Genomic DNA, 17,498 nt, shown 5'->3' with positions numbered 1-17,498 from the left:
TCAGAGCACCGTCGGAATAAGGTTGTGTTAGCCTGACGGTATGCATGTGACCGTTGAGAGTTGATAATTTCAACCGACAATGTTGATTGACCGTCGAGATTAAGACATTTATCCCGACATTTTTCCAAACGAACGTTAGGATAAGTACATTAAAAAAAACCCTCTGCCACCTACAGTTTCTTCTTTTCATTTTTCTTCTCTCCTTTGTTCTTTATTCTCCGAAACCAGACGTCTGATTTCTTCTCCAAAACCCAGTCGTTTGATTTCTTTTCCTTTGCTTGTCGTCCGTTCGCCGCCTGCTCGTTTGCTCATCGTTCATTGTCGGAGGAGGACATTATCAGAGAAGCCTACAATCATTTTCCTTCTCTATCCTCCTATTTGTTTTCTCCATCTCCATTGTATTGTGCCAAAAAGGTTAGTATTTTCAGATAATCTACTTACCTACTTACCTACCTTGTATTATGCCATTGTCTTGATTTCTTCTTTTTTTTGGATTAATCCTAATTTGTTGAATTACAACCTTTAAACTTTTTTTGTATTGTGCTAGGGTTTGTATTGTGTCATTGTCTTGTATTGTACTTACCTACTACTGTGTAAACTTTTTTTTGGATTAATCCTAATTTTTTCAAGACAAGTCATTCGAACACTACGAAATCTGCGATTCCTTTTGGGTATTCTTTATGTTTTTTTCTTAAATTTGTTGATTTAGGTTGAACTGTGAATTCTTCGTATGTTTTAGTGTTCGGCTTCTTTCTTTGCCCCTTTGGGTCTTTCAATCCAATAAAACTACAACCTTTTGGATTTGAATAATGATTTGAATTGATTCTGCTTAAGAAAACTACCGTCTCAATTTTCAAGTTTATAATTAGAAAATGAAATTTTCATTTTTTTTGGATTTGAATAATGATTTGAATTGATCTGCCATTCATGAAAATCTAATCATTCTGATTTGGTAAGTTAAATAGTGATGTTGCTTTCCCTGGAGTATTAAGTTTGAGAAGTATATAATTTATGGACCATATTGGGATTGAGAGAGGGAGTTATAAGAATCAATTAATGGACCATATTGGGATTGAGCCACTTCTCTTCATCTCTTTCAATTTTTGTTTAACTCATTATGAGTTGTTCTTCAATTGTTTTTATAAAAAATTGTCAACACTTTTAGGGTATTGGAGGTCTAATATATATAGATTATGGTTTTAAATTTTGGAGAATCATTTTCAGAACAATTGGTACATCTACTCCATACAAAAATGAAGGAAAATATCATAATAAAAAGGTTTGGAACGTGTTTTACTATTCAAATCATGGATTCGTATTGATCAAATTTTGAAATAGACACATTTTAATTTTGATCACTACAATGATCATAAACCATTTTAATTAGTTTCATTTTTCTTGAATGCATGTTTTATTTGGCTGAATTTTTCTTTTTTTATCAACTAAGTTTCTTTTCTTATCAACTATGTTTTTTATCAGTTCATAGCCTAGTCTAATAGTAGTGATCGACATTTTCTTGTATAAGTGTGTTTCTTATATCAACTTCCATATATATATTTTGATTACACAAATATATGGTATTTCAATAGCAATACCCAGGTGTTGTGGGATTATAGAGAACACAAGAGTAGTATCTTATTTTTATAACGAAAATCTAACAAATTCTCAAAAGGAAAATTGCAAAAGGACCACCATATAAATTGGTGACAAGCAACATAATTGGCTTTGTGTTTAGGTAGTCCTAAACTAAAATTTACTAGGGGGTGATTATACTGTTAATGACATGTTTAAGTCTAGAAACTATAATCTAATTGTTGGCACACAACCTACCTTCCATTAAAGGATTTACTTTACCAAAACTAATTTTTTTTTTTTTTTTTTATGGGATTCAAAGACATAAAATAAGACGCTTTTAGGTTTCATAGACCTTTTTTTATTATATTATTAAAATTACAGGTTATTATCTAAATCATACAGGTTCAACTTATTGCATATATTATTAATAATGGATAAATAGTAGATTAAGATTAGGAACAATTTATCAACTGAGTATGCAAAAGGAGTATATCGATTCCTTGAAGTTGCAAAACTTCATGTTAATAACTCGGGAAAAACAAGATGTCCATGTAGAAAATGTATGAATGCAAGGTGGGAGCCAATAGATGGAGTTGAACAATATTTATTCATTAATGGAATTTCTCCATCGTATCATCAATGGGTATATCATGGAGACTCGATCGACTTGTCTAGGGAATATGAGAGTCACACATCTCAATCGACACATGATGATGGATTAAGTACGATAGAGATGAATATTATAGATGAAGAAATTGAAATTTTGAATATTATAAATGATCTACAGTGTCCAATTGCATATGTAAATGAAGAAGAAAACGAGAATGAGATGCACACCAATGCCCAAGAAAGAGATAACAGTTCAAACTTATTTGAAGACTTAGTAAATGAAGCACGCAACCAGTTGTACTCCGGTTGTACAAATTTCTCTTCATTGTTGTTCTTGGTGAAGTTGATGCATATTAAGGTTTTTAGCGGTTGGACTAACAAGTCATTTGATTTATTACTTGAATTGTTAAAAGAAGCATTTCCCATTTGAGCATCTATACCTAGTTCATTTTATGTTAATTATGTTTGTTTGTATATTCTTAATTATGTTGGTTTGTACATTAGTAATTATGTTGGTTCGTATATTCTTAATTATGTTGGTTTGTATATTGGGATTGAGAGTAATTCTGGAGGGGAGGTAAGTTGGTTTGTTTAAGTAAATGTATATATAAGTTTAAGTAAATGTAGATATGTCTTGGTTTGTTTCAATTCTTATGAGTTGGTTGGGTTTAAGTTGAGTTTTAAGTTCTATATTAGGTTTGAGATTGAAATATGTAAATATGAGTTTTTTGGGTTTAAGTTGGGTTTTAAGTTCTATATTAGGTTTGAAGTTAAAGTGGGTTTTATTTGTTAATGTTCTTATATTGGTTTTAAAGTTGGTATAGAGGTAAACGTAAAATTATGATTAAATTTAAGTTGGGTTTTAAGTCATTAATATTCTATATTGAGTTTGAAATTGAAATATGCAAGTTTGAGTTAGTTTGTTTCAAGTCATTAATGTTCTTAGTTGAGTTTTAAATTCTATATTCATTTTGAGATCAGTATGTGGTATATTGAGCATTAAATTTATTTAAATTTGCATTTTGTATGTATCTCGAGGTTTATGTTGAAGGTGCATCTCCCTACAAGCATATTTAGGTTGTAGATATTAATGTTATTTTCGATTTAGGAATTATGGATTAAGGTTGTAGATGCATTTCCTGATAGGACCCAATGCTATCATGTAATATTATTTTGGATTAAGGAATTGTGAATGTATTGTTTTAATTTAAGACGAATAATATTAGTAACTCTTGATATTCAAACATGTTTTCTATATATTATTTACTATTGTAGATATTTACTTGATTTTGTCAATTTTTATTTTAGTTTGAATGATATTTGTAATATTCAAACATGTATGACATTTGAAAAAAAAACAGATTTAAATAAAGAATAAAAAAAGTTAATTCCGATTGTTAAATATATGATTCCGACAATACATAATTTTATGCGTTTTTTATCTTTTCCCGACACTAAGAAACAATCCCCCGACGGTTCAAGGGGTCGGAAAAAGCCACTAAATCTTGACGATTAGACACATCGTCTGTGTAAGTCGCTTATCTGGACGGTCCTAATTTCTAAAGACCGTCGGGAGTTAGAAAACTTCGTTCGACGGTGCAAAGTCACCGCCGAGATAATTGAATATGTCCCGATGGTGGCACTAATTTGTCACTATCAGAATATAATTATTTTTCCCGACAGTATCTTTTCACCATCAGGCAAAGTTTTTTAACCCCCGATGGTCTTCGAAAATTAGGACCGTCGAGGTTTGGCGGCTTATCCCGAAGATTTTGTTTAGGGTTAGAACAAAAGATCCATTCTCCATCCGTCGAGATAACTTTTTTCCCTACGACACATCTTTTATACCATCGGAGAAGATTACGCCGATGAAGCTTTGCCGACGATCCCACCGATGATTATTTGACCGTCGAAAAAGTTTGGCAGACGATGTTTTTGACTAATCCCGACAGTTTGTAGTGTTGGAAAAGGTCCAAATTATTGTAATAAAATTTTAAAAAATATATTTTTTGCGTTTAAATTAAAAATTGAAGTTAAGAGAAAATCAAATCATTCAAATAAAAATAAAAATTTATTCTTTTTAACTAAGAAACAATTATTAGAAAATTTTAAAAGACTTGATTTTGTGAATAAATAAATAAATAATTAATCAATAGATTTTCTTATGTAATAAACAATGACATGTTTTTGTTAGGTCATTCAAATATTTATTTTATTACACCTTCCTCAAAGTTATAGAACACATGCAATACACATAGTATTCAATTAGTTTTTATTAAATGTTATTTATTAAGTTTTTACTTAATTAAAGTAAAATTCGATATATAATCGAACTTTCGTCTATTTTTAGCTTCATTCAACTCTTATATTTCTTTCAATTCAATAATTGAATTGGATTTTTTTATGAAAGTTATGTTATTTTATTTTTTTTATAGATAAAATATTTTTTGTCTTTTATTTTAAAGTATTTATAAACAAGTTTCTTCTTTCTTTTAAAAATCTTCAGATTTGAAAACGCTTTTTTTCTCATTTTTTTTCGAGTTCTTTTTATTAAAATAGGTTTAAAAGAAAGTTGTTTTCATGGAGAACCAAAAGCAGTTCAACTTTCATTCCTCAAGCGGTTAAAAAACATTTTTTTTGTCCTATTTTTTTTTTATATATATATTGAATCTTTATTAGGGGGTTATATATATATGTATGTATTTAATTTAACCAAAATAAAATAATAGCTCATGAATGAATGAAGTATTTTATGGAGAAGTGAAATGGTGTTGGAAGTTGAAGAGGAGTGAATAAACAATGCACCACAAAATCCGCCTGACTTTCATAAACACAACTTTAGACTTAGCAAATTAATATTTCAATTCAACGTTGGTTTTTTCACAAACTTCAATGGAATCACATGCTTCCATTAACTACACCTCTTAATAATCGCCGCACCAATTTCAACAAACTAACTTCTTTCATCTCCTTTACATAAATATTGTTTTCAAATATAAAATAAAATAAAACCATAGAGATTGAAGTAATGTTTATAGGTATGATTTCGAAAAATATAGAATAAAAAAGTTATTAAAAGAAGCCTTAATTATTCATAATGTTTACCTTTCAAAAAGTAGTAGAGTTTTGTATCTTCACAAAGTACTTTTAATAATTGTGGAAGGATGGTCCAACGGACCTTTAAAATAGTCATTAATATCTTCTCCATTAAACTATACTTTATAGTTTACACAACTTCGTATTCTTTCTAATATAAAATTTTGAAATATCAAGAAAATTGGGCAACAATAGAAGATAAATATATACGTTTACCATTCATTAAGATTCAAAAAAGTTTAAGAAATGATTTTAAATCTTGTGATTTGAAATCTGAAAAACGATTTTAAATTAATTATTTCGTTTGGAAATAGAAAGATTTGAAATAAATATATTTAAAATGATGTGTTTGGACGTGACTAAAAAAAGAAAGTTAAGAATTTACTAATATAGACTTTTAAATTTGAAATCATATAAATCTTTAAAAGCAGTATTTTCTACGGGACTGACGGGGCTCGAACCCGCAGCTTCCGCCTTGACAGGGCGGTGCTCTGACCAATTGAACTACAATATATTTGGTTCTAGAACTTTTCTAATTCTATATATTTAGTGCTTGTATTTAAAAAAAAAATCAAATAAATCTTCCAACTATTAATTTTTGTGTTTAATAAATCCATATCATTAACTCCACTCATTAATTTTAACACTTGCATGATGCATTAATTGAGTTGAGGAAGGATTACACACTAAGATCAACCTACACATTTTTGAATGATGCATCGGTATAATCAGGTGGGCTAAATTAAAGAAAATTTCTTCAACTTTACCATTCGTTTCAAAAGTATTCTTCTAAAAGTTGTGATATCCTTCCTCGATTTTTTATATATATTTTAAAATTATCATGTAAATATAAACCAAATACAATATTTGAAAGAAATTGAGATCTAAAATAATATAGTCATGACCTAAATGCGATCTTATGAAATTTCAAGATACTTTTCGTTTTAGCTCACCACCAAAATGTTCTATATCTCAATTTCCATCTAAAATTTTAAAGAGTCATGAGTAACATTACAATTTTTTGAAAAATAAATGTACTTCTAAAACAAACGACAAACTTCAAACAGATATTTTACTCTTTAATATTTTTATGTGAGGCGAGAGTTAAAAGAGATAGATCATATTAATCTATTAAATACAAAATTAAAGGTATAAATCGAGATTTATTAGAAACTTTTCCAACTTTACATCTAGAGATAATCCAGAAAGTTTCCATATCTATCAAAAACTACTAGTCAAAAGTAACCAGAGACACAAATTCATGGAGAAAAATCGTAAACACTAACCCTATAATGTAATGAAGAGGAAGAGAAGGAAGAAGAAGAAGATCACCTGGCACTGGAAGCCAGAGGCACAAACTCAGAGAGAGGAGTAGCAACAGGGGTTGGAGCAGGGGAATTTCGACATAAAGGACAAGTAGCGTTCATACGAAGCCATTCATCGACGCAATCGGAGTGAAAACAATGGCAACAATCGGGAATGCAGCGGAGAGAATCGTAGGGCTTGTAATCAGAGAGACAAATGGAGCAAGGGCCATGATTAGGGGCGGGAAGACGGCGACTCTCTCCGAGGACTAACTTAGGGTACGATTCGATGATGGAGCCATCTAATCCGACCATGAGAACCACCACATTGTCAGCGGCGGGAGAAGGGAGAGAAGCGGAGGGTCTAGGGCGAGGGCGAGGGCGGGCAGATTTGACGCGAATGCAAGCGTAGGAGACGAGCATGACGGTGGAGATGAAGACGAGGATGCTGACGGCGATGGCAATGCCGTAGCCGAGGCCGACGCCGGTGGGGGCAGTGGTGGAGGAGGAGGAAGGGGGATGGGCGGAGGACATAACAGAGAGAAATAGGGGAATTTGAAAATGGAGCTTCGATGGAAGGAGTGAAAATGGTGGGAATGGTGGGACAAAGGGGACAGGGTTTGTTAAGCCACGCCGGAGTCCGCGGGAAAAAAATTGGAAAATAAAAATTAATTAAATAAATAAAAGTGGCTTTGACTTTTGACTTTTTGAGTATGTAGGTAAGGAAGTTACCGTTGATGACTTGATTTGATATCCCTACCAATATTAGAATTTTTATTAAATTATACAAAATACCTATGAATTTTAATTTTAATTTTTTTTTATTTTATTTTTTCTCTTGAACTTTTGGTACCCTTAAAAACTTTGAAGTTTTTCCAAAATATCTTTTGTGTTGATATTGATAATGAAAATTGATGTTGGATTTTGTATCCTAAAACTCGTAGTCTGTAAATTAATAAACATATTCTGTTTTGTTTTTCGATAAAGTTGTTATTGAAATTGTAATCTTGAATCTAATAAACTAAGGTCCTGAGGTTATTTAATGTAGTTTGAACTTTATGTAGTGACATAAATATGGATCAAGTTCAAATATATAGTTAAAATGGTCTATAGTATATGAATAAGATTGAGCGCCTTATTTTGGGGACACTATGGATGCGGCCCACTTTGTAGTTAGTACAAACGATGTGATCCTAAATCGTTCATATAGAGATATGTGAGTGAGGGCATCCTATGCAATGAGTTTGCATAAAACTGAACCATGAAATAGTCATTTTTTACGTTCTAAATGTCATTTTATGTATAAACTGATTATTTCGTTAATTGATGACCTTGGCAGCTTAATCTTAATCCTGAGCTAACTATGAACTCATGTTCACTCGGAATTATCCTTAGATCTACATAGGTGAGGGCAGCTCATTATCGCTGGCCCAATAAGCCTTCCATTTCAGGGGTAAGATTAGGGGGATAGCTGGGAACATAGGGTGCAAGACAAAATTCACTCCTACCCGTATAGGGATAGTAGATAGGTTGTTCCCTTTAGTACTGAATCCAGATCTTGAACAAGGGGCCCCACCCTTTCCTTGGCCTGAGAGGGACTCGATTTATAGGTTGGACCTTAAACCAATTGTTCATTAGAGGATCAGTAGAACTTAAGGAACAAGATGTAGTCTTGGGAGTAAAACGGTTTTTATGACCTAGCCGAGATTACGAACAACCTGTAAAAGATTAGCTTACTAATCATGGTTATATCAAATGGACATAAATATATTTATAGTGAGGGGAGTGCAACTACGGGACTATAGTGGAATGATTTGTTAGTTAACGAATGTTGATTAGCTCCGTCTAAAGAATTTAGCCAGCTAATCTCGGATCGTTGGAGCCCATGATCTGTAGGTCCATTAGGTTCTCCTACTAGCTCATATGGAATAAACTTGGAACAGTATGATAGAATAATTCGAATTGTTCGAATTAGGTAAAGAGAGAGAAACTGACAAGTATATGTGATATAGTGGTCGGATTTTTCAGTTTAGAAATAAAGCTTTAATATTTAAATGTGATTTAAATATCAAGAATATGAATACGTTCATATTCGGAAGCTCGAAAATAATGGAAATGGTCAAAAATGTAAAAAGTCAAAGAGTTGACTTTTGACTTTGAATAGTCAAAGAGTTGACTTTCGACCTTATATTCAAACGTGATTTGAATTTCGAGAAAATGAATGCAGATTCATGCTCGGGAGGTCAAAATTAGTCAACACGAAAAAAAATCATAAAAAGTCAAAATGTTGACTTTTTGGTCAAAGTTTGACTTTGACAAAATGACTATTTTGCCCTTTGGCTAAAGTTAGTGGAAAAATCCAAACTTTTGTTGGATAATTCCACTAACAAAATAGTGGGCTAGGTATTGGCTTATAGTGGAGACATTAAGCTCACTTAGATAGTGGATTCTAGGTGTTGGGTTTTTATGGATTTGGTTCATGCAATTGTTGCATGATTTTTTTCGATAAATTGGGCTTTGAATTTGGATTAAAGATTTTTGGCCATTTTTCCAAAATTGTTTTCTAAATTTGGGCAAGAAAAATCACTACTTTATGATAAAAGAAAAACCCAAACCTAACCCAAGATTCCATTTTCTTTTCCATCTCTTTCTCTCTCTCGGGTTCTTCATCCACCGGGTCCCACAATCTGGTTCTGAGTCCAGAAGATAGTAGGTCAACTCTAGTGGTGGTCCGGAAGAGTTTGGGTCGAGATTTAATGAGGAAAAGCGTTTTTCGGGAGCTACAAAGGTTGTATCCTACCTTTTTAATTTACTGTTTTTTCCTACTTTTTGCATGCTAATTTCCTTTAAATTAAAAGCAATTAGTGTGTAATTAGATTCTTATTCCGTTGCGTATGTCTAGTGTTCCATCATGTGGTATCAAAGCATGCTTTAATTATGCTTAATTGCTTTTGGTGGGTGTTTTTTTCCTTTCTATTCAAGTGTTGAATAAAATATGGACTAAAGTGGATTTATTATGATTTTGGCATTGTTTTTCTTTAAATTTCTTGTGAAAATTTGCAATTGCTCACATGTTTATGAGCATTAATATGTGAAAATGGTCTGTAGATTTGTTGGAGTCATTAGAGTTGAAATTAAGCTATAATTTCTTGATTCCGGAAGAGAGGACAGCAGCAAAATTGAAGATTTTTTTTATCAAAGACCTAAGAGAGCTCCTAGACCTGAACCGAGTAGCGGTCCGACCTAGTTCAGAGAAGCCCCACGCGCACGCTAGCTGTTGACAAAAAATTCTAATCCATTCCGCACTCCGACCCGTTCCGCGTTCCGACCCAGTTCGCCACCCGTGCGCTGCCTGCTCGCGACCCACGCGTTCCGTCGACTTGACTTGCCCCGCGCCTCCGTTGACTAGCCGGTTCAGACGGTCTGGACCAGTCTATTTGACCTGGTTGAGTTGGTTTCACCGGTTCAACTTGGTTTTTGGAGTTTCTGGGCCGATTTGGGAGTTTTTGGGGGTGGTTCGAGCATTTTTTGGCCGGTTCAAGATGGTTCAAAGTGTTTGAAGCCAGTTCCGGGAAGCTGGTTGCTGATTTCTGTAATAAATTAGTTATTTGTTTGTTTTTAATGCCAAAATCGGTCCACTTTAGTGTTGTTTACCTATTATGCATGTGATGTATAATGTTGTTTGATTATGTGTGCATATAGTATGCCATATAGTTTTAAAACCCTACCATACTAAAAGTATGTGACATGCATTTGTTATATCTTATAAGTGTTACAAAATATATACTATGCATGCTTAGTTTTAATATAAGTGTTATATTAAAGCATGTTTGATTGAAGGAAGCATGTTATAGATGAATGATCTAGGGTTATAATTGTTATAATTTATTTTATAATTGTTATAAAATAACCTAGACTTCTAAAATCTATAACAAAGATAAGATGTATGCTCATTTAGGGTTAACCATCGAGCAATCACTTTTTTCATAGAAAATAGGTCGATATCTTGTAAAACCGAAGTTACAAGAAAACTCACCCGACAAGATCTTGGCAAAAAGTCGAATAAGATGACTAAGGTTGAAGGTTTTTAAGTTGATGGTTCACGGAACACTTACTACCTGGAGATCGAGTCGGCGTCTGAGTTAGGTTAAACCCGTTTTATGAGCATGTGTGAACGGTGTGAGGTAATAAAATTTGTTTATCACCTAGACATCGTAGGTTAAAAATTCAGTATAAAAGTTATACTCGAATGAATCACCTAGACTTAGGATATGCTTAGTTAGCCGAAATGTACCGCTAAGTATTTTATACCCTAACCGTCTAGAACACTTTAGCTAGAGAGAAGTAATGTACTTTTAGCTCTAGCATCCCTGAGAGTTCAAACCGTGAGATTCATGCTTGGCTTTGGGCCGCCCTGGGAGTGGATTCCATTCAAAGAGTGTTTGCATGAGTCAATACCAAGGTGAATAGGGGAAGTTGTTCATAGTAAGTAGGAGAAGGAAGTGTGTCAACACATCCTACGGTCTCTTCCATTAGGTCACACCGTGAGATTCCTATAATGCGCCTGCATGTTTGTCCTGGAGCGACCTTACCAATCGGAGGGTTGTATTATAGGATTCGGAACTCCGTGAACTCTAGAAATTGATAGGGTCTCTCAAATACTTTTCATTCTTGTCTTTCCAACTTCGGTAGCATAATGATTCTGATATTTAAGGTCTGAAAATGGAGGGTCACACTTACGATAATTACCAAGTGTTAGTAAATTCTTGACCAAAGTAGCGATAACTGAGTTGCTATAGGAATAAGAGTTATTCTGGTGATAGTATCTAGTCAAGATAGTCTTGGTTCAATGGAAGAATAATCGATCACCCCTCGGTGGAGGTTATTCCAAACCATTGAAATATTGTTGCAAAATATAATAATGAAGGGTACATTATTAGTTTTTTTTTTTGCTAAACTTGATTGGATTTAAAAGATTAATGTTTTTTTACTAAAAAGGATATATTTTTCTTTTCAGCATGACTAGCTCTTTAGTTCAATTATTAGCTTTTGAAAAACTTAACAGCGACAACTACTCAACATGGAAAACAAATCTGAATTCAACACTAATAATAGATGACTTGAGATTTGTCTTAATTGAGGAATGTCCTCAGGCCCCTGCCTCGAAAGAAGCACAAGGTAAATATGATTTACTAGTTGCTGAAACATGTTTAGTGGAGTATGATACCTCAACCTGGATATTGGATTCAGAAGCCACTAATCATATTTTCTTCTCTTTTCAAGAAACTAGTTTCTGGAAAAAGCTTGAAGAATGAAAGATCACCCTCAAGGTTGGAATAGGAGAGGTTGTCTCGGTCGAAGCAGTGGAAGACTTGAAGTTGTTTTTCAATGATAGATATATCATACTTAAAGATGTTTTGTATGCTCCTAAAATGAGACGGAATTTAATATCTATCACATGTATATTGGAACAAATGTATAAAATATCTTTTGAAGTTAATGAAGTGTTCATTTTCAGAAAAGGTATTCAAATTTGTTATACTATACTTGAAAACAACTTATATAAGTTAAGACCAACTAAAGCAAAATTTGTCTTAAATACTGAGATGTTTAGAACAGCCGAAACTCAAAATAGAAGACAAAAAGTTTCTTCTAATGCCTATCTATGGCACCTAAGACTTGGCCACATAAATCTCAAAAGGATTGAGAGATTGGTTAAGAATGGACTCCTAAATCAGTTAGAAGAAAATTCTTTACCTCCATGTGAGTCTTGTCTTGAGGGAACAATGACTAAGAGATCTTTTACTAGAAAAGGTCTTAGAGCCACAATACCCTTAGAGCTCGTACATTCGGACCTCTGTGGACCGATGAATGTTAAAGCTCGAGGTGGGTATGAATATTTCATCAGTTTTATTGATGATTATTCAAGGTATGGTCATATTTACATAATGCATCACAAGTCTGATTCTTTTGAAAAGTTCAAAGAATATAAAGCTGAGGTTGAGAACCAGTTAGGTAAACTAATTAAGACACTGCGATCCAGATCGAGGTGAGGAGTACATGGACTTAAGATTCCAGAACTATATGATATAACACGAAATCAAGTCACAACTCTCTGCACCTAATATGCCTCAGCAGAACGGTGTATCTGAAAGAAGAAACAGAATCTTGTTGGACATGGTTCGCTCAATGATGAGCTTTGCTAAGTTACTTGATTCCTTTTGGGGACATGCATAAGAGACTACTGTCTATATTTTGAATAACGTTCCCTCTAAAAGTGTTTCAAAAACACCTTATGAGCTATGGAAAGGGAGTAGAGGCAGTTTACATCACTTTAGGATTTGGGGATGCCCGACACACGTGTTGGTGCAAAATCCTAAAAAATTAGAACATCGTTCAAAACTATGCCTATTTGTAGGTTATCCAAAAGAAACAAAAGATGGTCTATTTTACGATCCTCAAGAGAATAAGGTATTTGTATCGACAAATGCCACATTCTTAGAGGAAGACTATATAAGAAGTCATCAACCTCGCAGTAGACTAAAGTAGTAGATAAAACTAGTATATCCGATCAGTCACATACTTCTCAAGAGTTGAGAATGCCTCGACATAGTGAGAGGGTTGTTCATCCACCTGACCGTTACTTAGGTTTAACAGAAACACAAGTCGTCATATCTGATGACAACATAGAGGATCCATCGACCTATAAACAGGCGATGAAAGATGTGGATCGTGATCAGTGGGTCAAAGCCATGGACCTCGAAATGGAGTCTATGTACTTCAATTCTGTCAGGAAACTTGTAGATCAACCAAATGATGTAAAACCATTTGGTTGTAAGTGGATCTACAAGAGAAAACGAGACCAAGCCGGTAAAGTACAGACTTTTAAGGCTTGACTTGTGGCAAAGGGTTATACCTAGAGAGAAGGAGTGGACTATGAAGAAACTTTCTCTCCCGTTGCCATGCTTAAGTCAATTAGAATACTCTTATCCATTGCCACCTTTTATGACTATGAAATTTGGCAGATGGATGTCAAGACAGCCTTTCTAAACGGCGATCTTGAGGAGAGTATCTATATGGCTCAACTAGAGGGGTTTATTGCACAGGATCAAGAACAAAAGGTTTGTAAGCTTCAAAAATCCATTTATGGGTTGAAACAAGCTTCTAGATCTTGGAATATAAAATTTGATATTGCGATCAAATCTTATGGCTTTAAACAGAATGTTGACGAGCCTTGTGTTTACATGAAGATCGTCAATTCTACTATAGCGTTTTTAGTTTTATATATTGACGATATTCTACTCATTGAGAATGAAGTAGATTACCTAACTGACATCAAGAAATGGCTAGCAACGCAGTCCAAATGAAAGATTTAGGAAATGCGCAGTATGTTCTAGGGATTCAAATTATTTAAAACCGCAAAAATAGAACACTAACCATGTCTCAAGCAACTTATATAGACAAAATATTGTCTAGGTATAAGATGTAGAATTCCAAAAGAGGTCTGTTACCTTACAGATATGGAATTCATTTGTCAAAGGATCAATGTTCTAAGACACCTCAAGAGGTTGAGGATATGAGACGCATTCCCTATGCTTCCGCAGTAGGGGCCTTATGTATGCAATGTTATGTACTAGACCTGACCTATGCTACGCAGTAGGGATAGTCAGTAGATATCAGTCCAATCCTGGATATGATCATTGGACTACCGTTAAGAATATCCTCAAGTATCTTAGGAGAACGAGGAACTACATGCTCGTGTATGGTACTAAGGATTTGATCCTTACTGGATACATTGACTCTGATTTTCAAACCAATAAAGATGCAAGAAAATCTACATCGGGATCAGTGTTCATTCTGAATGGAGGAGCAATAGTGTGGAGAAGTGTGAAGCAAAACTGTATTGTGGACTCCACAATAGAAGCTGAATACGTAGCTGCTTGTGAAGCAGCAAAGGAAGCAGTATGGTTGAGGAAATTCTTGACAGATTTGGAAGTCGTTCCAAATATGCATCTGCCTATCACCCTATATTGTGATAATAGTGGTGCAGTTGCAAATTCAAGAGAACCAAGAAGCCACAAGCGCGGCAAGCATATTAAGCGCAAATACCATCTGATCTGGGAGATTATACATCATGGAGATGTTGTAGTAACCCAGATATCTTCTGAGCAAAACATTGCTTATCCTTTTATAAAGGCCCTCACAGCTAAAATGTTTGAAGGTCACCTATGGAGTCTAGGTCTACGAAGTTTGTAAACTAGGACAAGTGGGAGAACTTTTGGGTATATGCCCTAGTTTATTGTATTCATATGTTTATTGTACTCGTATGTTTCTCACTTAAATTCAACATTGTGATACTCCACTAGGAGTTTTAGTCCAAGTGGGAGTTTGTTAGATTTTGTGTCCTAAAACTTGTAGTTTGTAAATTAATAAACATATTTTGTTTTGTTTTTCGATAAAGTTGTTATTGAAATTGTAATTTTGAATCCAATAAACTAAGGTCCTGAGGCTATTTAATGTAGTTTGAACTTTATGTAGTGACATAAATGTGGATCAAGTCCAAATATATAGCCAAAATGGTCTATAGTATATTAATAAGATTGGGCGCCTTATTCTGGGGACACTATGGATGTAGTCCACTTTGTAGTTAGTATAAACGATGTGATCCTGAATCGTTTATATAGAGATATGTGAGTGGGGACATCCTATGCAATGAGTTTGCATAAAACTGAACCATGAAATAGTCACTTTTTACGTTCTAAATGTCGTTTTATGTATAAAACTGACTATTTCGTTAATTGATGACCTAGGTAACTTAATCTTAATCTTGAGCTAACTATGAACTCCTGTTCACTCGGAATTATCCTTAGATCTGCATAGGTAAGGGAAGTTCATTATCACTGGCCTAATAAGTCTCCCATTTTAGGGATAAGATTAGGTGGATAGCTAGAAACATAGGGTGCAAGATGGAATTCACTCCTACCCGTTATAGGGATAGTAGATAAGCTGTTCCCTTTAGTATTGAATCTAGGTCTTGAACAAGGGGCCCCACCCTCTCCTTGGCCTGAGAGGGACTCGGTTTATAGGTTGGACCTTAAACCAATTGTTCATTAGAGGATCAGTGGAACTTAAAAAACAAGATGTAGTCTTGGGGATAAAACGATTTGTATGACCCAGCCGAGATTAAGAATAACTTGTGAAGGATTAGTTTACTAATCTTTGTTATATCAAATGGACACAAATATATCTATAGTGAGGGGAGTGCAACTACAGAACTATAGTGGAATGACCCGTTAGTTAACGAATGTTGATTAGCTCCGTCTAAAGAATTTAGCTAGCTAATCTCGGATCATTGGAGCTCATGATCTATAGGTCCATTAGGTTCCCCTACTAGCTCATATGGAATAAACTTAGAACAGTATGATAGAATAATTCAAATTGTTCGAATTAGGTAAAGAGAGAGAAACTGACAAGTATATGTGATATATTGGTCGAGATTTTCAGTTTAAAAATAAAGTTTTAATATTTAAATGTTATTTAAATATCAAGAATATGAATACGTTCATATTCGGAAGCTCGAAAATAATGGAAATGGTCAAAAATGTAAAAAGTCAAAGAGTTGACTTTTGACTTTGAAAAGCCAAAAAGTTGGCTTTTGACTTTGAAAAGTCAAAGAGTTGACTTTCGACCTTATATTCAAATGTGATTTGAATTTCGAGAAAATGAATGTGGATTCATGCTCGGGAGGTCAAAATTAGTCAACACGAAAAAAAATCATAAAAAGTCAAAATGTTGATTTTTTGGTCAAAGTTTGACTTTGACAAAATGACTATTTTGCCCTTTGACTAAAGTTAGTGGAAAAATCCAAACTTTTGTTGGATAATTTCACTAACAAAATAGTGGGCTAGGTGTTGGCTTATAGTGGAGACATTAAGCTCACTTAGATAGTGGATTCTAGGTGTTGGGTTTTTATGAATTTGGTTCATGCAATTGTTGCATGATTTTTTTCGATAAATTGGGCTTTGAATTTGAATTAAAGACTTTTGGCCATTTTGCCAAAATTGTTTTCTAAATTTGGGCTGGAAAAATCACTACTTTGTGAAAAAAAAAAAAAAACCCAAACCTAACCCAAGATTCCATTTTCTTTTCCATCTCTTTCTCTCTCGGGTTCTTCATCCACCGGGTCCCACAATCCGGTTCTGAGTCTAGAGGATAGTAGGTTAACTCTAGTGGTGGTCCGGAAGAGTTCGGATCGAGATTCAACGAGGAAAAGGTTGTACCCTATTCTTTTAATTTACTGTTTTTTCCTACTTGTTGTATGCTAATTTCCTTTAAATTAAAAACAATTAGAGTGTAATTAGATCCTTATTCCGCTGTGTATGTCTCGTGTTCCATCACTTGATGTGATAGTTAATTTAGAAATAAGAATAAGATTGTTGTTACTATTCATTTCGTCTCAAAAGACATTGATGAAATCATTTACGTAATCAATTTTGTACATTAGTTGCTACACCAATTTACGTAAATGATGTTGTAGATATATGCCCTTTTCAATTTTTATCTTATTTTAATTATTTAATGCTACTTTGGAACCATTTCTAAATTAAGAGGAGAAATGAAAATTTTCAAAATAAGATATAATTAAAACCTACCTAAAAAAATGAAACCTACCTCAAAGTTGGATGATATTTCGTATGATTTAACCTATAATATTAACCATTAATGAATATTGTACCAAAATGATCAAAATTGAACTTGCTACAAACAATGCTGTTAAACCTTAGAATTTCTAAATAAGATATAATTAAGTAAAAAAACTTCTCTCTTCTCCACTCTACCCTAAGGAGATGAATCTATATACGAATTAGCTAAGAAGTAGGAATCTGGAGACTCATTTAACACAAATTCTAAATC

General features: G+C 33.7%; 1 protein-coding gene across 1 annotated transcript; it reads right to left on the bottom strand.

The window, feature by feature from the left end:
- Nucleotides 1-6,435: 6,435 nt before the first annotated feature.
- On the bottom strand, nt 6,436-7,292 carry LOC120076739 (RING/U-box superfamily protein). The gene has a single exon (XM_039030641.2). The coding sequence runs from the start codon at nt 7,116-7,118 to the stop codon at nt 6,609-6,611; it is 510 nt and encodes a 169-aa protein (XP_038886569.1). The 5' UTR covers nt 7,119-7,292; the 3' UTR covers nt 6,436-6,608.
- Between the last annotated feature and the right edge of the window lie 10,206 nt (nt 7,293-17,498).

The sequence above is a fragment of the Benincasa hispida genome, chromosome 4 (genome assembly GCF_027475165.1).
Source record: "Benincasa hispida cultivar pf3 chromosome 4, pf3_genome.v1.1, whole genome shotgun sequence".
NCBI classification, from domain to species: domain Eukaryota; kingdom Viridiplantae; phylum Streptophyta; class Magnoliopsida; order Cucurbitales; family Cucurbitaceae; genus Benincasa; species Benincasa hispida.
This window is presented reverse-complemented; position numbering and strand designations above follow the sequence as displayed.